Raw genomic sequence first — 24,376 nt, forward strand, 5'->3', positions numbered from 1 at the left:
TTAGGTAAAAGCCTGGACTAAAATTAGAGTCAATGACTATTAAGGACTCATCTGTGGCTTCAAGAAGGGCCACTTTGCTTTCACGTGATTTATATTTTTACAAAACAGAATCAGAAAGCAGTTTTATATTGTGACCTACTCACCAGTTTCAGCATCCATGGGCTACCACGGCATGTGGCAAAGCATCCAAACAGGCCAAACACGACAATAGTGGTGCCAGTTCCGATGAGCACATAGGGAGCATTTGTGGAGTTCTCGGCAATAAGGGAAATATAGGTGCCCAGAGTGAGTTTGCCCCAGACTCCAACGGCCAGCAGGATCACCCCAGTGATCTGAAAAGAAGCAGGAGTGAGAAGTGTGAGACTGCTGCTGAGAGAGGTGAGAATCAACGCAGAGCAATGTGGCTGGAATCTGAAGACTCCAGTTTCCAGGAGCAAGCAGGCACTTGCTGTAGGATTCCCTGAAGCAGTGGGAGATGCCAGAGCCCATGAACTAAAGCCACCACACAGTAAAGACACTTTGATTTTGGACAACTAGATCTGTCCCTTACACAATCCCATATGCAGGTACCATATCAACTGTAAGTCGAGCCAACATAAAATAACTTTAAAAAAAAAGCTGCTTAAAAAGTACATCCTAGGGACTTGCCTGGTGGCGCAGTGGTTAAGAATCCTCCTACTAATGCAGGGGACACGGGTTCGAGCCCTGGTCCGGGAAGATCCCACATGCTGCAGAGCAACTAAGCCCGTGCGCCTAGAGCCTGTGCGCCACAACAAGAGAAGCCACCGCAATGAGAAGCCCACGCACTGCAACGAAGAGTAGCCCCCGCTCGCGGCAACTACAGAAAGCCTGCGCACAGCAACAAAGACCCAACGCAGCCATAAAAATAAATAAATTAAATCAACCAACCAATCAATCAATCAATCCTAATACAGGTCTGAGAGCCTTCCCAGATCTGGTCTGGGAGCTGCTGCTCAACGCAGAGCTGGGCATGACTCCAGTAAGAACGTCAGTCGCCCTCTTCAATGGCATGTGTGTATATGGAATATTTTAAGGATATCCTACGTGATGTTTTCAAGAACAAGGTGATCTTCTTTGACTATCATGACAAAAATCTCTACAAAAGCAAAATACTGAAACTATTTTCGCATCCCTATTGTTGTGCTGCCTTATTTACAATATTTTATACACTATAAAACAACAGAAGAATCTGAATAGTGCCCGGAATTCGCTGTACTACAATTTGTCAAGTCACGCTGATCGGCCCAAGGAAATCCCCACAGTGTGTCTGCACCATAGAGCCTTGCATCACTCGGCCCTTACTTCAGGGCATAGACTTGGGGCTGCACGCCACGCCTGACTCTCCATCCCCCGCAGGCCACACACCCCAGGAGCCTTAGCTGCTGAAGCCAGTGGCTGACTTTGTGTCTCTAGCTCCCCAGCCCGTCTCTCCCTCAGTTTACCAACAGCTGAGCAGCTCATTAGAACTGACATCCCTCCAGCTGCCACCACTTCTGACATCTTACGAGGCTCGAAAAAAGCTTGGATGTACAAGGACGCCCTTCCCCAGTTTCTCCCACCCTATCCCCAGATGCCCCACACCAAATGCCTCAGCTCCCTGTGCAGCCTGCCCATTCGAGTGAGGAGGAAAATAAAAAAGAAGGAAATAATGCCATTTGCAGCCACATGGATGGACCTAGAGATGACCATACTGAGTGAAGTAAATCAGAGAGAGAAAGACAAATACCATATGATATCACTTATATGTGGAATCTAAAGATGATACAAATGAACTTATTTACAAAACAGAAACAGACTGACAGATATAGAAAGCAAACTTATGATACCAAAGGGGAAAATGGGGGATAAATTAGGAGTTTGGGATTAACAGATACATACCACTATATATAAAATAAACAACAAGGACCTACTGTATAACACAGGGAACTATATTCAATTATCTTGTAATAACCAATAAGGGAAGAGAATGTAAGAAAATGATTTATTTATTTATATATACGTAAACAAAAAAGTGAGGAGGCAAGATGAGAAACTGGTGAAAACCTGTATGACACAAATCAATATCCGCCTCTCCAAGGTTTCTCCTGTCAGTCAACAAACACACTGTTCATTAATGTCCCTACGTGAGCACATACCGCTACACCAGGAAGCAAATGGCTGGGCCAGTGGAGATGCCTAGGAGCTTCTCTCTGTACACTTCCTTCTGCAGTTTGGAGCCATCAAGCTCCACCATCAGATTGTTTCTCTGTGCGGGAAAAAGAACAGACCCTCCACCTTTACCCATACCAGCCGAGAGTGGACTCCACTGGTTTGGGGGATGGGATCAGTGGACGCAACAAGAGCTTCGTGAAACTCCCCTAACCCCATCCCGATAGCCTCCCTACTTTGTAGAACCATCACTGTGAAAGACAGAATTCAAAGCTTTAAAGTAGAAAAAGGTCGAGGAACTTGTGGTACTTTTATAAGGCAAAGGTGAAGGAATGTGACGCAATCTTGAGGAGAAAGTGTTTGACACTAATACTTGGGAGAAAGTGGCCCAGTGGAGGTCTACCGCCTTTGAAAAGTCACAATGGGCATGGCCTTAGTGAGTTAGGAAAACCAAGAATGCATTTGTTGCCAAGAGTTCCAAGTCCTGTACTGACACCTGGTGGTTGCTAAAGAAAGTACCTTCCTTGAACACCTCTGCCATACTCCTCCAAATGGAAACAAAATACATTTCATTCCTCTGCGTCTCAGACCTCTATTTTATAAAACAGGGTCTTTCACATGCCAAATACTTACAAAACTTCTCCATCAGGTAAATACTGAGAGGTAACTTAACATGAAACCAAAGAGAATCTTTCTCCCCTACTTCCCTCTCTAGCATTAACTTACTGCCTAAAGCTGTAAATATTACAATGTAAGTGTACTGAACAAAACCAAAAAATTTCAACTACTCATTGTTTAGGCCGAATATGTCTCATCCAGACACTTTCAATTTCATATGATTGCCCGCAAAGATTCAGTAACCCTTCAGACATACACTGAGTAGCTGCATTCTATATTCTATACTCTGTATACTCTCTATACTCTGTCAGTCATTGGAACACAATGGCTTTAATTAAAGTGTCTATTACTCACCAATTATAAGAGTTTGATATTATATTTCTGTCACCAGTGATTTCATGAAGTTCATTTACTACCCTAACAAAGATCATGTGCAGTTTGCCAAAGTTAACACAAATCCTGCTTTTAAGGCAAACAATATTAACGTTTTTATTCCTTTTCTTTCAAAAACTAATTTCTGCAAATGCAGTCGTTGCTTTGTGTACAAAACCTCTCCTCATGGAAAGTACAAAGCCTATGATATCAACTTGTTAGAACGTTCATGCAATGTAAGTTACGCAAATTTTTTTTTTTTTTTTTGCAAAAAGACTATTTTTGCAGACCTCCAAGGGTGCCTCTTAAAGATTGCCAGTGGGTGCAAACAAATACAACATTGTGGGCACCATATTGCTTGGGAAAAAAGCCACCCAATATTTTGATCTTGACCAACTCAGACATCCTCTAAGGGACTCCTCCTCTGAATGAGGTAGAGACTGGGATAGACCAGCCCCTTCCTGCGCCTGTGTGCCAGGAATCTAAAAACCAGCCAGAGAGGAAAGTCCTTCTCCAATGTCCCTCTTCTTTTACTCAAACATTCCCGATGGGCCAGCTCTGTGTGTGGAAGCCTGAACTCCACAGAGGCAGGTCCTTCTGCACAGCCCAGACCCACCTCTTTAGCCTCATCTTCCTCACTAGCCTTTGTCAACTCTATGTACTTCCAGGAAAACGGAGTCGTCCTCTGTGTGCTTCCTGTACTTTACTGCTTCTCAACCTTTGCTTGTGATGATCCTCTGACCTAGAACCCTTACCCTTCCTATCACTACCTGTCTACATCCTAAACTCTTAGGGTACCCTGGACGCCCTCCTCCCAGCCTCCTTAAACAGAACTTACTTGGAAATATGCCATCATCATGCTGCACCCCATCCCCCTCCCATGCATGTCCAGGACTGTGAGCCCCTCAAAAGGAGGAGCTCTGGGCTTTGTGTACAGTCAATGCCCAGTACAAGTCTGCTGCATGAATGAACCAGCATCTGATTGTAGAGTTAAAGGGGGAGAAGTTTCATGTTAGCCTTCCACCTGCTATACCCTCTCGACATCTCTGAGGAAATGGCAGAATGCCCATCTGAGCAGGCATCATAATCTGGGGGAAATAACAGTGCTAAGGAGAAAGAAGAAGAAAATAAACAGACAATGGAGGAAAAGGTTGGGCCACAGTGCACCCTGAAGTGAGGAAAACCATTATTTCGTGATGGTACTGGTGGTGGACTTGGGGTGAGTCTTGGAAGAAATTGCCAGGCAGTTGGAGGAAAAAAATTACAAGCAAAGGGCTAAAGAGCCACAAAACACAATAAACAAGTACTTATTAACATTTTTCTCACTATAATAATGCTTCTTACCAAGGATAAGAAACATACAAAGACAAGCCAAAGACAAAAGTCATTGTGGTCTGCAGGATTTTTTTTTTCTTGGTTCCTGTTAACACACACAGCAACACTCACCCCTACATGTGCCTTGATGAGCACCCACAGAGTGCAAAGTAAAGGACAGGTTCTCTTGACCTTTCTCTTCTGCTCTGGGGTGCAATGAATGAGTGGGTTCAGAGCTCGCCAAAGCAATTTTGCATCTCAGATCTTCAGAGACCTCAAATTCCAAAATCAAGCAGTGTGTCACCGATTTTGGCTTTCTCATGGAAGTTTTGCTTCCTTCTCAGAAGAACCAATTAGCAAGCAGCCAATAATGGGCCAAGGAGGGGAGAGATCAGAGCCCGTAGATAAACCACGCAAGTGGCCTGGTGAAGGCCCTGCCACCTTACAGGCTCCCGCCTCAACCACAAGCCAGGAGGGCAGGCCTGGCGCCCACCAGCAGCAGCCAGGCTAAGTCTCTTGGCCTCTTTTAACTCCCAGCATCCCATGGTGGCTTGACATTTTCTGCATGCTTGCAACACAGCTCGAAATATATGGAGAGCAAAGTACCTCTGGCTACTACTAATTTAGGCTTGGTGAGGAGGCTGAAAAAACTAGAATCAGAGCTAGAAAAGGTTTGGTGTGATTGATTGTTCACATTACTTGAAAATCACACTAAAAGAAAACTACAGGTGGGGTTGCCACTGTACCAAGGTGTGTCTGAAACGCTCTGGAAGAGACTCAGTGAGGTTTATGTTCATCCTGAAGTAGATACAGGAGGAGCAGGTAGCAAAGAGAAATGAGTCCCCTTGCTCCTGCCAGGTCAGCACCACAAATGCTGGGAAGTCTCCCTACTGTCCTTACAGCTTCCTGATCCCCGGAGAGGAGCCAGGGATATAGCACTTCCGTCCTTCTCACACGCCCAGAGGCGTTTTCTTGTTCCTTTGTTTATTTATTTATAAAATCTTTATTGAGGTATAGTTGATTTCCAATGTTGTGTTAGTTTCAGGAGTACAGCAAAGTGAATCACTTATACATATACATATAGCCACTCTTTTTTAAGATTCTTTTCCCATATAGGCCATTACAGAGTATGAGGAGAGTTCCCTGTGCTACACAGTAGGTCCTTATTAGTTATCTATTTTCTATATAGTAGTGTGTGTCAATCCCCATCTCCCAATTTATACAACACCCCCACCCCTTACCCCGCCTCCATAACCATAAGTTTGTTTGCTACATCTGTAACTCTATTTCTCTTTTGTACACTAAGTTCATTTGTAGCCTTTTCTTAAAAGCTAATTTTATTTTTTTTATACAGCAGGTTCTTATTATCCATTTTATACACATCAGTGTATACATGTCAATCCCAATCGCCCAATTCATCCCACCACCACCACCCTGCCGCTTTCCACTCTTGGTGTCCATACATTTGTTCTCTACACCTGTGTCTCTATTTCTGCACTGCAAACCGGTTCATCTGTACCATTTTTCCAGATTCCACATATATGCGTTAATATACAATATTCGTTTTTCTCTTTCTGACTTACTTCACTCTGTATGACAGACTCAACAAATGACCCAATTTTGTTCCTTTTTAATGGCTGAGTAATATTCCATTGTATATATGTGCCATATCTCCTTTATCCATTCATCTGTCGATGGACACTTAGATTGCTCCCATGTCCTGGCTATTGTAAACAGTGCTGGAATAAACATTGTGGTTCATGACTCTTTTTGAATGATGGTTTTCTCAGGGTGTATGCCCAGTAGTGGGACTGCAGGGTCGTATGGTAGTTCTATTTGTAGTTTTTTAAGAAACCGCAATACTGTTCTCCATAGTGGCTGTATCACTTTAAATTCCCACCAACAGTGCAAGAGGGTTCCCTTTTCTCCACACCCTCTCCAGCATTTGTTGTTTGTAGATTTTCTGATGATGCCCATTCTAACAGGTGTGAGGTGATACCTCATTGTAGTTTTGATTTGCTTTTCTCTAATGATTAGTGATGTTGAGCATCCTTTCATGTGTTTGTTGGCAATCTATATATCTTCTTGGAGAAATGTCTATTTAGGTCTTCTGCCCATTTTTGGATTGGGTTGTTTGTTTTTTTGATATTGAGCTGCATGAGCTGCTTGTATATTCTGGAGATTAATCCTTCGTCAGTTGCTTCCTTTGCAAATATGTTCTTCCGTTCTGAGGGTTGTCTTTTTGTCTTCTTTATGGTTTCCTTTGCTGTGCAAAAGCTTTTAAGTTTCATTAAGTCCCATTTGTTTATTTTTGTTTTTATTTCCATTTCTCTAGCAGGTGAGTCAAAAACGATCTTGCTGTGATTTATGTCACAGACTGTTCTGCCTATGTTTTCCTCTAAGAGTTTTACAATGTCCAGTGTTACATTTAGGTCTTTAATCCATTTTGAGTTTATTTTTGTGTATGGTGTTAGGGAGTGTTCTAATTTCATTCTTTTACATGTAGCTCTCCAGTTTTCCCAGCACCACTTACTGAAGAGACTGTCTTTTCTCCATTGTGTATCCTTGCCTCCTTTGTCATAGATTAGTTGACCATAGGTACGTGGGTTTATCTCTGGGCTTTCTGTGCTGGTCCACTGATCTATATTTCTGTTTTTGTGCCAGTACCATACTATCTTGATGACTGCAGCTTTGTAATATAGTTTGAAGTCAGGGAGCTTGATTCCTCCAGCTCCATTTTTTCCCCTCAAGATGGCTTTGTCTATTCAGGGTCTTTTGTGTCTCCATACAAATTTTAAGATTTTTTGTTCTAGTTCTGTAAACAGTGCCATTGGTAATTTGATAGGGATTGCACTGAATCTGTAGATTGCTTTGGGGAGTATAGTCATTTTCATACTATTGATTCTTCCAATCCAAGAACATGGTGTATCTCCCCATCTGTTTGTGTCATCTTTGATTTATTTCATCAGTATCTCACAGTTTTCTGAGTACAGGTCTTTTACCTCCTTAGGTAGGTTAATTACTAGGTGTTTTATTCTTTTTGTTGCAATGGTGAATGGAATGGTTTCCTTAATTTCTCTTTCTGATCTTTTGTTGTTAGTATATAAGAATACAAGAGGGGCTTCCCTGGTGGTGCAGTGGTTGAGAGTCCGCCTGCCGATGCAGGGGACATGGGTTCGTGCCCCGGTCCGGGAAGATCCCACATGCCGTGGAGCGGCTGGGCCCGTGAGCCATGGCCGCTGAGCCTGCGCGTCCGGAGCCTGTGCCCCGCAACGGGAGAGGCCATGGCAGTGAGAGGCCCGCGTACCGAAAAAAAAAAAAAAAAAAATTCAGGAAGAATACAAGAGACTTCTGTGCATTAATTTTGTATCCTGCAAGTTTACCAAATTCATTGATTAGCTCTAGTAGTTTTCTGGTGGCATCTTTCGGATCATCTATATATAGTATCATGTCATCTGCAAGCAGTGATAGTTTCACTTCTTCTTTTCCAATTTTTATTCCATTTATTTCTTTTTCTTCTCTGATTGCCATGGCTAGGACTTTCAAAACTATGTTGAATAATAGTGGTGACAGTGGACATCCTTGTCTTGTGCCAGATCTTAGACGAAATTCTTTCAGTTTTTCACCATTGAGAATGATGTTTGCTGTGGGTTTGTCATATATGGCCTTTATTATGTTGAGGTAGGTTCCCTGTATGCTCACTTTCTGTAGAGCTTTTATCATACATAGATAGGTGTTGAATTTTGTCAAAAGCTTTTTCTGCATCTACTGAGATGATCATATGGTTTTATTCTTCAATTTGTTAATATGGTGTATCACATTGGTTGACTTGTGTATACTGAAGAATCCTTGCATCCCTGGGATAAATCCCACTTGATCATGGTGTATGACCTTTTAATGAGTTGTTGGATTCTGCTTGCTAGTATTTTGTTGAGGATTTTTGCATCTATATTCATCAGTGATACTGGTCTATAATTTTCTTTTTTTGTAGTATCTTTGTCTGGTTTTGGTACCAGGGTGATGGTGGCCTCATGGAATGAGTTTGGGAATGTTCCTTCCTCTGCAATTTTTTGGAAGAGTTTGAGAAGGATGGGTGTTAGCTCTTCTCTAAATGCTTGATAGAATTCACCTGGGAAGCCCTCTGGTCCTGGACTTTTGTTTGTTGGAAGATCTTTAATCACAGTTTCAATTTCATTACTTGTGATTGGTCTGTTCATATTTTCTGTTTCTTCCTGGTTCAGTCTTGGAAGGTTACACCTTTCTAAGAATTTGTCCATTTCTTCCAGGTTGTCCATTTTATTGGCGTAGAGTTGCTTGTAGTAGTCTCTTAGGATGCTTTGTATTTCTGTGGTGTCTGTTGTAACTTCTCCTTTTTCATTTCTAATTTTATTGATCTGAGTCCTCTCCTTCTTTGTCTTGATGAGTCTAGATAAAGGTTTATCAATTTTGTTTATCTACTCAAAGAACCAGCTTTTAGTTGTATTGATTTATCAATAAAAGATTGACTTATCAATAAGATTGATTTATCACTCTTTTTATTGATCTTTGTTTTGTTTCTATTTCATTTATTCCTGCTCTGATCTTTACTATTTCTTTCCTTCTACTAACTTTGGGTTTTGTTTGTTCTTCTTTCTCTAGTTCCTTTAGGTGTAAGGTTAGACTGTTTGAGATTTTTCTTATTTCTTGTGGTAGGATTTTATTGTTATAAACTTCCCTCTTAGAACTGTTTTTGTTGCATCCCATAGGTTTTGGATTGTCGTGTTTTCGTTGCCACTTGTCTCTAGGTATTCTTTGATTTCCTCTTTGATTTCTTCAGTGATCTCTTGGTTATTTAGTAACGTATTGTTTGGCCTCCATGTGTTCGTGTTTTTTACAGTTTTTTTTCCCTTGTAATTTATTTCTAATCACATAGTGCGGTGGACAGAAAAGATGCTTGATATGATTTCAACTTTCTTAAATTTACCAAGGCTTGATTTGTGACCCAAAATGTGATCTATCCTGGACAGTGTTCTGTGTGCACTTGAGAAGAAAGTGTAATCTGTGGTTTTCAGACAGAATGTCCTATAAATATCAATTAAATCTATCTAGTCTATTGTGTCATTTAAAGCTTGTGTTTCCTTATTAATTTTCTGTCTGGATGATCTGTCCATTGGTGTAAGTGAGGTGTTAAAGTCTCCCACTATGATTGTGTTACTGTTGATTTCCTCTTTTATAGCTGTTAGCATTTGCCTTATGTATTGAGGTGCTCCTATGTTGGGTGCATATATATTTATAATTGTTATATCTTCTTCTTGGATTGATCCCTTGATCATTATGTAGTGTCCTTGTCTCTTGTAACATTCTTTATTTTAAAGTCTATTTTATCTGATATGAGTATTGCTACTCCAGCTTTCTTTTGATTTCCATTTGCATGGAATATCTTTTTCCATCCCCTCACTTTCAATCTGTATGTGTCCCTAGGTCTGAAGTGGGTCTCTTGTAGACAGCATATATATGGGTCTTGCTTTTGTATCCATTCAGAGAACCTGTGTTTTGGCTGGAGCATTTAATCCATTCACATTTAAGGTAATTATTGATATGTATGTTCCTATTACCATTTTCTTAATTGTTTCAGGGTTTTTTTGTAGGTCCTTTTCTTCTCTTGTGTCTCCCACTTAGAGAAGTTCCTTTAGCATTTGTTGTAGAGCTGGTTTGGTGGTGCTGAATTCTCCTAGCTTTTGCTTGCCTGTAAAGCTTTTAATTTCTCTGTTGAATCTAAATGAGGTCTTTGCCAGGTAGAGTAATCTTGGTTGTAGGTTCTTCCCTTTCATCACTTTAAATATATCGTGCTACTCCCTTCTGGCTTGTAGAGTTTCTGCTGAAAGATCAGCTGTTAACATTATGGGAGTTCCCTTGCATGTTATTTGTCGTTCTTCCCTTGTTGCTTTTAATAATTTGTCTTTAATTTTTGTCAGTTTGATTACTATGTGTCTCGGCATGTTTCTCCTTGGGTTTATCCTGCCTGGGACTCTCTGCAGTTCCTGGACTTGGGTGGCTATTTCCTTTCCCATGTTAGGGAAGTTTTTGACTATAATCTCTTCAAATATTTTCTCGGGTCCTTTCGCTCTCTCTTCTCCTTCTGGGACCCCTATAATGTGAATGCTGGTGCGTTTAATGTTGCCCCAGAGGTCTCTTAGGCTGTCTTCATTTCTCTTCATTCTTTTTTCTTTATTCTGTTCCATGGCAGTGAATTCCACCATTCTGTCTTCCAGGTCACTTACCCATTCTTCTGCCTCATTTATTCTGCTACCGATTCCTTCTAGTGTTTTTTGTTTCAGTTATTGTATTGTTCATCTCTGTTTGTTTATTCTTTAATTCTTCTAGGTCTTTGTTAAACATTTCTTGCATCTTCTCAATCTTTGCCTCCATTCTTTTTCCGAGGTCCTGGATCATCTTTACTATCATTATTCTGAATTCTTTTTCTGGAAGGTTGCCTATCTCCACTTCATTTAGTTGTTTTTCTGGGGTTTTATCTTGTTCCTTCATCTGGTACATAGTCCTCTGCTTTTTCATTTTGTCTGTCTTTCTGTGAATGTGGTTTTCATTCCACAGGCTGCAGGACTGGAGTTCTTGCTTCTGCTGTCTGCCCTCTGGTAGATGAGGCTATCTAAGAGGCTTGTGCAAGCTCCCTAATGGAAGGGACTGGTGGTGGGTAGAGCTGGCTGTTGCTTTGGTGGGCAGAGCTCAGTAAAACTTTAATCTGCTTGTCTGCTGATGGGTGGGGCTGAGTTCCCTCCCTGTTGGTTGTTTGGCCTGAGGAGACCCAGCACTGGAGCCTACAGGCCCTTTGGTGGGGCTAATGGTGGACTCTGGGAGGGCTCATGCCAAGGAGTACTTCCCAGAACTTCTGCTGCCAGTGTCCTTGTCCCCACGGTGAGCCACAGCCACACACCGCCTCTGCAGAAAACCCTCCAACACTAGCAGGTAGGTCTGGTTCAGTCTCCTATGGGGTCACTGCTCCCTCCCCCTGGGTCCCGATGAGCACACTACTTTGTGTGTGCCCTCCAAGCGTGGAGTCTCTGTTTCCCCAAGTCCTGTCGAAGTCCTGCATCAAATCCCGCTAGCCTTCAAAGTCTGATTCTCTGGGAATTCCTCCTCCCATTGCCAGACCCCCAGGTTGGGATGCCTGACGTGGGGCTCAGAACCTTCACTCCAGTGGGTGGACCTCTGTGGTGTAAGTGTTCTCCAGTTTGTGAGTCACCCACCCAGAGGTTATGGGATTTGATTTTATTGTGATTGTGCCCCTCCTACCATCTCATTGTGGCTTCTCCTTTGTCTTTGGATGTGGGGTATCTTTTTTGGTGAGTTCCAGTGTCTTCCCGTCAATGACTATTCAGCAGTTAGTTGTGATTCCAGTGCTCTCGCAAGAGGGAGTGAGACCACGTACTTCTACTCCATCTTGAACCAATCTCTTAGTCTGAAGACTTGAAAATTTGTTAATAAACAGCAGCTTATCTGATTGTAGGATAAACCTCTGACTCTGTAGCCTTTTTTAAGATTCCACATATAAATAATATCATATGATATTTGTCTTTCTCTTTCTGACTTGACTCAGTATGACAATCTCTCAGTCCATCCATGTTGCTGCAAGTGGCATTATTTCATTCCTTTTTATAGCTCAGTAATATTCCATTGTATATATGTACCACATCTTCATTATCCATTCCCCAGAGGCATTTTCTTGAGCCCACAAGAAAATGTGGGAGTGCACTCAGACCACAGACTTTCTGCACTCAGACCACAGGCCTTCTGATTAAACTGTTAGCTGCTCCTCTTGTACCCATGAAAGGCTGTGCCAGGTTTGGTTTGGGTCTGACAGAGTAAAGCCCACATATATTTTTTTTCTTCTTCTTCTTCTTCTTTTTTTTTTTTTTTTTTTTTGCGATACGCGGGCCTCTCACTGTTGTGGCCTCTCCCGTTGCGGAGCACAGGCTCGGGACGCGCAGGCTCAGCGGCCATGGCTCACGGGCCCAGCCGCTCTGCGGCATGTGGGATCTTCCCGGACTGGGGCACGAACCCATGTCCCCTGCATCGCAGGCGGATTCTCAACCACTGCGCCACCAGGGAAGCCCTATTTTTCTTCTTTAACTACATAATATACTAAATAGGAATCTGTGGCATCATTAGGATAATGTGCAGACTTTCATGTAGAAAGTGGGGGCTCATGAGCCATGTATTATGAAACTAAGGAAAAAAAAGATAACAGAAAATTGAATTATAGAAGCACAAGCTATCTAGAAGATGCACTCTTCCCTAGGAAGCTATATGGGATAGAAAACACAGGATCTAAAACCAGCTGAAAGGAACATGCAGAAAAAACCGTAGGCAGAAATCTCAGCTAGACAGCCATTTTAGGTGAAAGCTACAATTCAATTATCCTAGAGGTTTACAGGTTAATTCACTCTCAGCAACTACACTGAGATATTGAGAAATGTTCTTCCCCCATTCCACATGATTCTATAACTCAGGAGAAAAATGCCTGACACAGAAACTCTATACACATCATCAATAATTAAAACACGGGCCCTTGGAAGTTAGATTTTAAGAGGAAAAGCAGCCGACAGACTATGCTTTCAGCTCGTTCTTACATGAGCGTGTGTGCTGAGGTGACGGCAGGGGAGCGCCAGTCTTTGCAGTGTTCTGACCTGATTTTAGAGAGATGGATAAAGCAACCAGAAGGCAGAGAAATCAGCAGCTTCCATAATCTCATGGTCTTCTCTTTAAACTTGAAGAAGTAACAGTATGAATCTGTCATATTTACAACTTAAGATTTTATTCTGAATTGTTTGTGTAAATGCTTAATGTTTTAAAATAGACTAAGAACCAGGATTTATTGGGGTTTTACAGTGGGCTTGAGAACTCACTCCAGATGAGTGGCAGAAAGGGATTCAGCATATTTAAAAGGCAGGTGAATGGAAGAGCTCAGGGCTGGGGGCTAGAATACCAGCGTTTCAGTTGTACTTTTGTTATTAATAAGCTGTGTGACTTTGGGCAGATCACCTAACCTTTCTGGGCTTCAGTTCCCCCTTCAGTAAGATCGGGAGGTGGAAAAACCTGATTTCCAGTGTTTCCTCCAGCAACGACATTCTGATAGAACAAATCTGAATTTCAAACTTGACATGCTTATCCCCTCTGAAATATATTTATAGATGTGCCATTGGGCAAATAAGCACCGGGAAGTTTATTAGGTCCTCCCTGTGACTGACAAACTGTCAGCAGTGGGAATAGGAAAGTCAGCTCATTTCTGGACTCGAGACCACTGTTCTGCCAGCTTTCCAAGGTGACAAGTGGTTGCTGGGAAAGAGAAAGGGGGTCATGCATTGTACTTGTACCCAGACATCTAAAAATACATAAGCTCATTGGCATATCAACAAGCTGTACTTTTTATATGAAGATGACACTGTCATCTTAAGAGCAGTGAGACATATGCTTTGTGCTGTTTCTTTCTAGGCAAGTGTGTTAGCCAAGTCAACCCTTTTGCTCTGTCATTTTCATGTCTATATGTGCGTGGGTGCATGTGTATACGTGCAGAAGAGGACACACATTCCATGGCGGGGAGGTTAGTGGTATCATTAAAAAGATTTAGGGAAGTTGAGAACAGGAAGGGAGAGTATTGAGATGCTCTTAAATGCTGACATCTTAAAACTGAGTTTGAGAACCAACAGGAAACCCAAAGACCATCTGGTCCAGGTTCTGTTTTCTGTTGTGTTTGAGGCAAGAAAAAGCCACAGAGGTAACAGGTTCAGAAGGCAGTTGTGGATGTGGGACTGGAGTTCAGGAGCAAGTCTGAGCTGCAGGCGAGGGCTGAGGCCGGGAATGATAACAAGGGAGGACCGTGTCTCAGGAAGCAGAAGCAGAGAACAGTGGGAAGAATGAGGGCTAAAGCTTGAGGCAGGTGGTCACTATAGTGTGGGAGGACAATGCTGGAAGACGGGAACAGTGAGGAGACACAGAACAGAGTGGCCACATCTGTGAAGGTAGCAGCCAATAGAAGAAGTGGAAGGCATGGAAGAAAGATACTTTTTTCTCCTCTAAAGAGAAAACAAAGGGAAACAAAACACCAGCACAGTTCCCTGACCCCCGGTGCGCCCATGAGCAGACATGGCGCTCTTTATTTATGTACCCAGTAAAGCCTGCTGAGATTTTGTGTTTAAATATCATTTCATCCTACAGCCAATTCATAGAATTCAAGTTCCAGGAGCTAGGTCATGAGCCTGGAGTGATGTGTCACAAATGCTAGGTTCTATTTGGATTTTATCAGTGACCATATAGCCAGGGTCTGAAGTGCAGATTGTCTTACAGATCAGAGATGCCTGTGAGATATGAAAAGGGATTTGAACAGCGACATTAAATGTCAGGAATTCCAGCTCTGGCTGTGGACTCATCAAAGGCTCTTCCTTCACTTGTGTAGTGAAGCAGCTGATCATTTCATAGGAAATGGCTGCGGGAATGTTGTCAGTCTAGCAAACAATGCTTCCTTCTCCCAGATGTCTTAAATAGGCCTCCACCATCTTGAACCAGTCATGTTGCCTTAGTTCTTCATCTGTGAAATGACTGGACTGACCCCAGTGATGTCTACAGGAGTCCTTCCCAGCTAAAGTTTTACATGTTTCTTTGAGTTGCCCAGAGGTCCTCAGAGGGGCCAAGATCAAGCCCAGCTGTTAGCTAGGGTGCAGACCACACTGGTCAAGAGCTTTTACCAGGGGCCAGTGCTGGCTGGGCTTTGTGCTCAGCCTGGGGGAGTCGAGCTGGGGAGTGGCTCGTGCAGGTGGCTGGCTGGAGACCAAATCATCTCTAATGTCCTAGAGGCCCAGGAAGTGATGGAAATGGAGCAATATGGTGACAGTACTTTCTGAATTAAAAACTGGGTCTGAACACGGTAGAGACATCTGAAATAGGCCTATCACAGAAAATCAGGGCTGTGCAGCTGCCAAAATCATAATAAAGACCACTTTATCAAAATATAGCCTTTTACTACTTGAAAAACTCAACCCCTTCAAATGCAGCCTAAGCAGTTCCACCTTATACTTAATTCCATTATTCAACAAAGGGTCACAGGAAATTTCCAAACATGTTATTAGGGCCTCTGACTATTCCACTAGGAAATGAGAAAGAATGGGCAGCCCTGAATTAGTTTCACATTTCCTGGATATTATTCTAAAAGATTCTGCTCTGTAGGTCTCCTCCCTCTTAAACAAATCCCTAAAGAAAGGCCCCGGAATTAAAAAAAAAAAAAAATCCCTCCATGTTTATTAGCACGTTGAGAAACATTCTATTATATCAGGGAGAAATTTTAAGGGCAGCTTTTCCTGAGCCTCTTGGCATTGCTTTTCATTTTTAAGTATTGTTGAGTTCTCCTTGAAAATGGTTGAAACAGGACTTAGGTTTTGATTTACACTGGTAGAAAGCGTCTTACTCTGACTTCTGGTCTCCAGGAGCGTGTAAAAGGAAGAAGTGAGCAAACCAGAGGTTAAGACTGTCTGGATGTAGTTCACACCTCTGGTTTCACTGATGACCCAGATATTTAAATAGACGGCATAAAGGTGAACACCTATTAGGAACTGGGGCCAGCAAAGCCACTTACAAGGAGATTTATGTACTTAGAAATCAGGATCGGCCGTAGTGGCTAAAGTGAGAGAAGTTCAATGTTTGGGGGATTCCCCCTACGGCACACCTCTTCCATGGAACTCCCAAGTTGATCTCACTCATATTTAAAATCCACTGGACCAGTTCACACACACAAAGGCGGATGAGTGGCAGGAGCCCCAAGCCTTAGCTTCCTAACAGGGGCTGACTAGGAAGAGTTGTAGGGAGAAACCACTTCCCTTACTTCCATTCCTCAGATGACCTAAGACTGGATCAGCACTCTGAAAAGATGGATCAAATTCCAAGCTAATAAGAAAAGATATTTTAAGAGAAGTTCAAGTCAGGGTAAGCTTATAAACAAGAGCTACGACTCTATTACTGATGCATGTTGACAGACAGTTTGTGCTGACCATGCATTTATCTTGCCCTGTATTGTTAATTGTGTGTCCATCAAGATTTGAAGGGTCTTGTGGGAGGAAATAAGGTCCTTTACTTCCTTTGTCTCCACCAAAGCCTCACCCACATCCTGTGCCTGATTTTCCCAGGCAACATGTCATTCAGACATTCTGTCCTGACACCCGTTTAAGTAGAATCAGCGCTTGTCTGACTATGAGCCCCAACTTTTAATTTGAAAGCCAGTCACTGTGCCTAGGGTGAGCACACAGTGGGAGCTCAGTAGACGCACAATGGACCTGAGTGGTGATCGCTTCTTTAAAGCCAGCTCCCTTACAGTGGCCGTGGCCTTGGGAGTTACTGGATGGGAATGAACCTGGATAAACTAGTCCTAACAATGACTCCATAAACATGACCTGGAATGCCAATCTGACAGAGCAGCACATGTCTCTCTCAGGATTATGCTGTTGAACAGATTTAGCTTTCTGGGAATTCCATTATTTTCAAAAGGGAAAATATTCTTTGCATAATTTCTATATGGGATCATCATCTTCAAAACACCTACATATATACATATACCTTATACATACATGTGTAAAGGAAACAGAAGCTGGAACTCAGACGGTGAAGAAATCCCTGAAAGCCAGTGCTCTGTCTGGCTATGTGTTGATGGGGGATGAGGGGGTGGGGTGTTTGGAGGAACTCATGCCTCTTTGCAGGTGAAATTGGAGCTGATAAGACATCATGCCAGAGGACCTATTATTAAATGAGTGACAAAATAATCTGTGGAAGAAACATGCATGCGGTATTCAATAACAAGATTCTTACATGAACAGTGAGATGGTATTGTCCTTTCAGTGGTCCTAACTTTCTCCTGAGATGATTTATGTGGGAGAAAACCCACTTCTATTAGCGATGTAATTAACTTTCAACATTCAAATATCTACACTGCACACATATGTGATACTGCCACCAAATAAGACACACAGGGAAACTTCAGAAGTCTAATATTAGCAGGGTATTGTGGGGAAAAAAATTAACTTTAGGTAAACACATGTTCTTGGCCAAATAAACAAAAACAAAAGTCATTTCAGAAAAGCACAAAGAAGACACTTTGCCATCTCTACCACTATTACTCAGGCTAAGCCGCCATCTCTGTCATCTCTCTCTGCCTCCACCTTTGACCCCATGCTCTCTTCTCAACCCAGCAGTCAGGGCGATCTGTTCAAACATGTCCAATAAGAGTACTCCTTTGCTCAAAACTCTTCCACACATTCCCTCTTTCAGACCAAAGCCAATGTTCTCACGCTGGCCTGCAAGGCCCTACTTGACCTGCATCCCTTGCTAGTTCCTCTGATGGGCCCTCCACTGGCTCCCCTCGTGCTTACCAGGCTCCAGCTTCACAGGCCTCTTTGCAGGCCCGCAACCACGCTCCGTCTGGTTTCTGCCTAAGGGACTTTGCATTTGCTCTTCCCTTTGCCTGGACTTCAAAGATCTCTCATTTCTTCAAGTCTCTGCTCCTCCATGGGCCCTTCCCTGACGACCCTCTTTAAAACTTGAACCCTGCCCCTCCAGCATTCCTTACTCCCTCCCTTCCCTGCTTTATTTTCCTCCACTGTACTTATTACCTTCAAACACTGTTTAGTTTACTTTCCTTTTTTTTTTTTTTTTTGGCTGCAACATGTGGCATGTGGGATCTTAGTTCCCTGACCAGGGATCAAACCCATGTCCCCCTGCAGTGGAAGCACAGAGTCTTAACTGTTGGACCTCCAGGGAAGTCCCTTAATTTACTTTCTTAGTCTGTCTCCCCAAAATGAATGTGAACTCTGCGAGGTGGAGACTTTGGCCTGTTTTACTGATGTAGCCCCAGAGCCAAGACAAATGCCCACTCATAGTAGGTGCTCAGTAAATAGTTGTTAAGTGACTGAGTACCAGATGACAGGCAGGTGAGCAAGGGTGAGCTTCAGAGGCCATGAGATCCATCAGCAGCAGCGCTGCACTAAGGAAGCCAAATGGTAGACTTGACTCTTACAAGGCCCAGGCAGTTGCACTGAGATAAAAAGCTAGTCTTTGGCCAATTCGCTTCTTATCCAGCACATTGCTTCATAAAGTGTCTGCTTTTGACCACAAGGGGGACTAAATGCGAAAGGATGGAATAGTTGCGTCTAATCCATCACCACTAATGGAAACGTAATTCGAAGCTCTAACATCCTGTAACTCCATGAGGTCTATAATTGATGGTTAGGAGTTGAGAGAATGAGCAGTGCTTACACCAGCAAGATTTTTCTCTCTTCTAAAAAATGTACTACGGCAGGGGGCGGGGGCAGAGGGCGCTTACTATGTGCTAGGCACGATGCTAAGTGCTTTAATGCTTTGTCTAGCTCAATCCTCCTAATCGGCCTATGAAACATGCCTGAGGTCATCACCACTAAGCGGCAGAATAGGTGCTCAAAGCCCTAGCCCTCAACCACCGCCTTGGTTTCTGGCATGGATGCCAGCTGGATTCTCAACCCTGAGAAGCTGGCTGCCGCAATTAAAAACTAAAATCTGCAGGCATGGTCTCTAATTTATTTATCTAAAAACGCTATCCATTATTTCTTCCATTTCCAGCATGAAAATCTATAGAAATGGACACATGTTCTGCTCCAAGCAACAGCTTGATACTTTAAGAACTGGGAATGAGAATAAATATTCTGATGTATATACTGGGATGGGCCAGAAGTGTTAACTATCACAAACCTCCGACACAAGTCTACAAGAGGACCAATCTGAAGAATCAGTAAAGCCTGACATGCAAACAGAAAACTGTAGCATGTTCTGGAGAAAGTTTAAGCAACTAAGGAACTCTGGGTTTGGCCCTGAGAAGGGGAAGGAGAGGTCATGGCTGATACATATGAGGAGAACCCACCCTGAAGCTGTGGAGTCATCTGACTTTCAAAGTAGGTCTGACCCAAAGCAATGGGCTGAGTCACCAGCTGAGGCAGGGGCATCGTATCTGCCTGCCCCACAGCCCAGAAGGGGGATGCAATCAGTCCTTCGCCAACTAAGGGCACAGTCCGGAAACACAGTTAACTGTGTGTACGGGCCTGTGATACACGGCATTTGCTGAGCAGTACTGGGCTCTCCATACGCTTTGTCACATTTATTCTTCATCTGTTTTGCAGATGAAAAACAGGCATTGAAAACTGAGGCTTTGAAAGGTTCCGCAATGTGCTCAAAGCCACAAAGCTAATAAATGGTGCAGCCCAGAGATAAATTCATCTCTGTCCTACCCCAAGGCCGTTTCCCCACCATCATGATCTCTGCTTCCTGTGGCAGTGTGAGCAAAGTGGGGCAGCTCTTGGAGCTGGGGTCCTCTTTGCCCAATATTACCCAGTCCCTGGCCCTCCCCCCTTCCCCCGTGTCCCCTACTGGGCACGCTCCAGTGGATGAATGGGGTTGCACTCCAGAAGATTACTGATACACCACTGGTGTGGAACTCAGAATGCATTTTCTTTTAGAAACAGTGTTAGACATGGTGCCTTTGTTTCTAGGCCAGTCCTCAAAGGTCTACATTTAAGCCAGTGATGGGGAAAGTTACAGGGAAACAGATTGTTGTCTCAATACAAGGAAGAACTTTCTAATAGTAGGCAATGCCCAAAATGAACGTGTGACAACAGAAGGTAAACAGCTTTCTGGGCATTCCCGCAGGGTCTCTGGAGGCAAGCATGAGACAGAAGTCCTACAGATGGGAATCCAGCAGGAAAAGCAGAATTGCCTGAAAAGTCATTCTGAGCCTGACTAGTACCCTGGAAGCCTCGTGCTTTTCCTGGCCAGTTAGCTCCCTGGATTTTCATACATGAATGAATAGGACCTTCAGCAATGCAGGAACCAGGGCAACCATTTTCCCAGACTCCAAGCAACATTTCCTTTGATCTCCAAAAGGAAATGCTAGGTCACATAATTTTGTCACACGAAGAGCAAGAGAAATACTTGCTCAGTGAAATGACATCACAACTAAAATAAGCTGTGTTCTTTAAAAGGAGGAAATGGCACTTGAAGGAATGTTTGCTCTATTATTCTAATCCCTCCATTTTCCCCAGGCAAATGTGTACACTCTCCACCATTTCTCAGCTAGACTCAGAAAGTAAGGCTGGCTTTCAGCATCAGTGAACCTGGTTAAAGATAAACGTACAGGGCTTCCCCGGTGGCGCAGTGGTTAAGAATCCGCCTGCCAATGCAGGGGACATGGGTTCAAGCCCTGGTCTGGGAAGATCCCACATGACGCGGAGCAACTAAGCCCGTGCGCCACAACTACTGAGCATGCGCTCTAGAGCCCTCGAGCCACAACTACTGAAGCCCACGTGCCTAGAGCCCGTGCTCTGCAACAAGAGAAGCCACCGCAATGAGAAGCCCTCTCACCGCAACGAAGAGTAGCCCCCGCTCGCCGCAACTAGAGAAAGCCCGCGTGCAACAACAAAGACCCAATGCAGCCAAAATAAATAAATAAAAATTTTTTTAAATGCTTAAAAAAAACATCTTTAAAAAAAATTCTAAAAAAGATAAATGTACAAAAGCTACAGAGGCAACCTTCATATTCTTCACATAGAGACAAAGATTCTTTTGAAAACCTGACATACACTGAAACTAAAAAAAGAAAGTGTCTAATAAGGTGCTATTAGTAACGGTATATTGCACCGGAAATCGGTTCTAAAACAAGTACATAGCTCCTCAGAAGAGCTGTGCGATTAGGACTTGGTTATGGGGACAAATACAGCTCCACTTTTTACCCCCGGGGTGACACAGCTGTCACAGCTGAGCTCGCCCCTGCACGGCTATAGCTCTATCTGCTAGGCCTCCTGCCCCATTGCTGTCCAGCCAGGTCCTACGTGCCCTCCAAACACAACTGAATTGCCCTTTCCACCAAGAGGCCTTCCCTGACGCTCCAAGACAGTAATCATTTCCTTAGCGTGCTTAGGATTTGCCACCTATGCCTTATGAATGGCATTTTACCTCGCGCCCTAAGCCTTGTGAACACCTTACTGCATCCCCGGGGACCCCCTCCCGCTGAAGGGGAGGGGCTGTGAGCCGCCTAGCTGGTCAGCCTCACTGTAAACACTGCGGACTGTGCAGCACCGGAATATTCTGCTGGCAGACCAAGTCACTGGCTCTTGAGGGAGCCCCGTTTCTAGCCCAACCATAGATGAGTCCCTCGTGGGACTCTGTTATTAGCTATATGAATCCTGTGGCATCTAGTGCTTGCTTTTGATGACTAAACACGATCAGAGAGAGTGCTTTGATAGCATAAGCCTCATGGAGGACACATCAATAGGCACCCGGCCTTGGCCCCTGAGGTTGCTGAGAGGGCCTGGGATAGGCGACATGGGTGGGGGAGCTTGACAGACTGGAGACACACCAACAATCAGGTGTGGCACCTGCATTAAAGGCTGTTGCATTGCTTCCATGTTGTGCTTAGAAACAAATATGACTGCTGTGGGCTCTGGCAAATTAGAAGTTCAGAAAAGTACAACTTGGTCACCAGGCACCTCCAACTCAGGGGCCACTAATGTAATTCTCCTCCTTCCCTGACAGTCATCATCTACTTATTTTTAAAAATAGTCTTCCCAGCAAAAAGCGGAAATTCTTCCCCACTGATGACAGCATTGGTGGAAAGTGACCTGCAAGGAGCATGAAGGGGCCAGAAGAGCTGAGCGCCCCCGTACTCCACACAAGCCAATGACCAAGAACATGCTTTCCTGGGCACGGGGGAAGCCACCAGACCTTCTCATATGTTTGCACTCAACGGCAAGAGTCATCGAAGTCCTGGCACACACTGTGAGTGACTGACTTGCTGCCAGGGTGGACCCAGCAGGCATCACGGGTACATTCTGATCTCTGAAATCAACGGCTATCGTTATTTTTGCTAAACTCTTCTTTCAACTCATTTGGTCTTGGGTTGTTCAACCAGAAAGTATTGTGACCCTGGACTGCCTGGCTGCAGGGAAAAGCCATATCAGCCACCTGGAGCAAAAGGGGGGTTTCCTGAGGGTCACGGGCACCTTGCAGGGGGGCAGCACAAGCAGCTGGCAGCTCCAGGGACAGGTGCCGGGGGGGCACCCTTTCCCTCCCCTAGAAGCAAGGGCTCTGGGATGTGCCTTCCTTGCACACTTGCCGCAGTCTGGATCTCTCTACACAGTGACAAAAGCCCCCCCATGAGAGCACCTGCCAATTCAAACATCCAACAGAGACTGACAGACAGCCTGATGCTGATTTCAAATTCACGGAGGAGAGGATCTGCGGGGCCCATGTCAGGTCAGGTGACCTCTCTGATACGATCGGCTGTGATGGGGGAAGCACCATGTCCCTATGCCTCATCCTATCCGCAAGAGCTAGGAGAACAGCTCAGAAAAAGCTGTAAGCAGGGCAACGTGCTGATCGGCTTGGCCCTCCCTTTCCTCCTGGAACAAAGGAGAGGGGTTGTGAAGCGGGCTACCTGCTCAGCCTCACTTTAAACGCTCTACAGTCTGTGTAGCACGAGAACATTCTGGGTGAAGACCAAGTCACTGCCTCTTGAGAGAGCGCCATCACCAGCACAAGCCTTTGTCCAGAAGAGGCGCTGGGGGAACCCCAGGCAGGCAGCCAGACGCAGCTTACAGGAGCAGAAGTCCTGGCCCCCTAACTAGGGCGCCTGGGGGGCAGGGTGAGGCACTGGCAACTCCCAGGAGGTCAGATCCTTCCTCAGCTCCTCCCCCAAAATGCGGCTCAGGCCCTTGAACACATCTGAGGCCCTGTGCCAAGAGACCTCAAATAAATGAACACGCTCCACACTGTGCCTTTGGCCACATCGGGTTAAACACCAGCCCTCTTCTGACTTGCCAGCTCAGCGGACAGTGGCTTCTACTGCTGCAGCAGGGATGCCACCGACACGAGGATGAGGGCTTGGGAGAGAAATGGGTAAATTATGGACAATACAGTACAGAAGAGGTGTCCCACTGTGTCACATCTGTTAACCATTTGGGGAGAGGCAAGAGCCTGAGGACCACGTACATATGAAACAAACACCTTCCAAAATGCTAGAGGGTATTAATTTTTAAAAGTTTAATAATACAGTAAAAAAAATTTAATGATATAATCTCTCTTTTTTCTTTTTTTGGTAGTTCAGCACTTGTTTATTCTGGCCCTTGTGGCCATTTGGGGGGTGAGGGGGGTGCAGGCCACAAGAGCCCACAGGGACAGGGGCCTCGTGCCCTCTGTGGCTGCTGCCTGAGTGTCCCAGGAGGGTCAGGGCAAGGACTCAGGGAGCCCCTGGGTTCTGCCCGTGATGCAGTCTGGGTGCTGTTCTGGAAGGGTTGGTTTCCACTGCTCCAGGGGGCTAAGAAGCAGGGGATGATATAGTTTAAAAAAAAAGGCATTTTTTTTGATTGCACCAGAGGCCCTCGTTACACCATGGGGATAACATAATATTGACATCTGTTGGTTCTTCAGTCATTTAAATTGCCGGAGCCTAAAATAACCTACAGTGATAGTAATCATAAGAATGATTGCCCATGGAGGGGATAATGGATGACAGGCTGACAGGAGGGGGCACAAGGGGGTGATGGAGATGATCTTCATCCGGATTGAGGTGTGTTCTGAGAGAGAACCAGAAAACACAAGCAGAAAAAGAATGAGTGAAGGAATGTTATTATATAATCATTAGAGACAACAGGAGGAAGAAAATGGCTCTTGGATTTTATGTAACAAGTAACATTAAAATATCATCTCACATCTGTAATGTGCTTTAGAGTTTATAAAGTATTTTCATTCAGAAAATTCCATTTAATACTCACAATAACCCCGTGAAGTCCACACAGTCCACATGCCCATTTGCAAGATGAAGAAGCAGGTTCAGAGAATATTAAGTGTT

At 44.1% G+C, this 24,376-nt stretch overlaps 1 protein-coding gene across 1 annotated transcript in view; it reads right to left on the reverse strand.

Moving 5' to 3' along the window:
- The window catches only part of TSPAN7 (tetraspanin 7), a 140,165-nt gene that overhangs the window by 25,236 nt on the left and 90,553 nt on the right, over window positions 1-24,376 (reverse strand). Inside the window, exon 2 of the mRNA XM_059049888.2 lies at window positions 144-332. Within this exon, the coding sequence (XP_058905871.1) occupies window positions 144-332 (189 nt within the window). The remainder of the gene's footprint in view (window positions 1-143; window positions 333-24,376) is intronic.

This window comes from Kogia breviceps, chromosome X (genome assembly GCF_026419965.1).
Source record: "Kogia breviceps isolate mKogBre1 chromosome X, mKogBre1 haplotype 1, whole genome shotgun sequence".
Taxonomy (NCBI): domain Eukaryota; kingdom Metazoa; phylum Chordata; class Mammalia; order Artiodactyla; family Physeteridae; genus Kogia; species Kogia breviceps.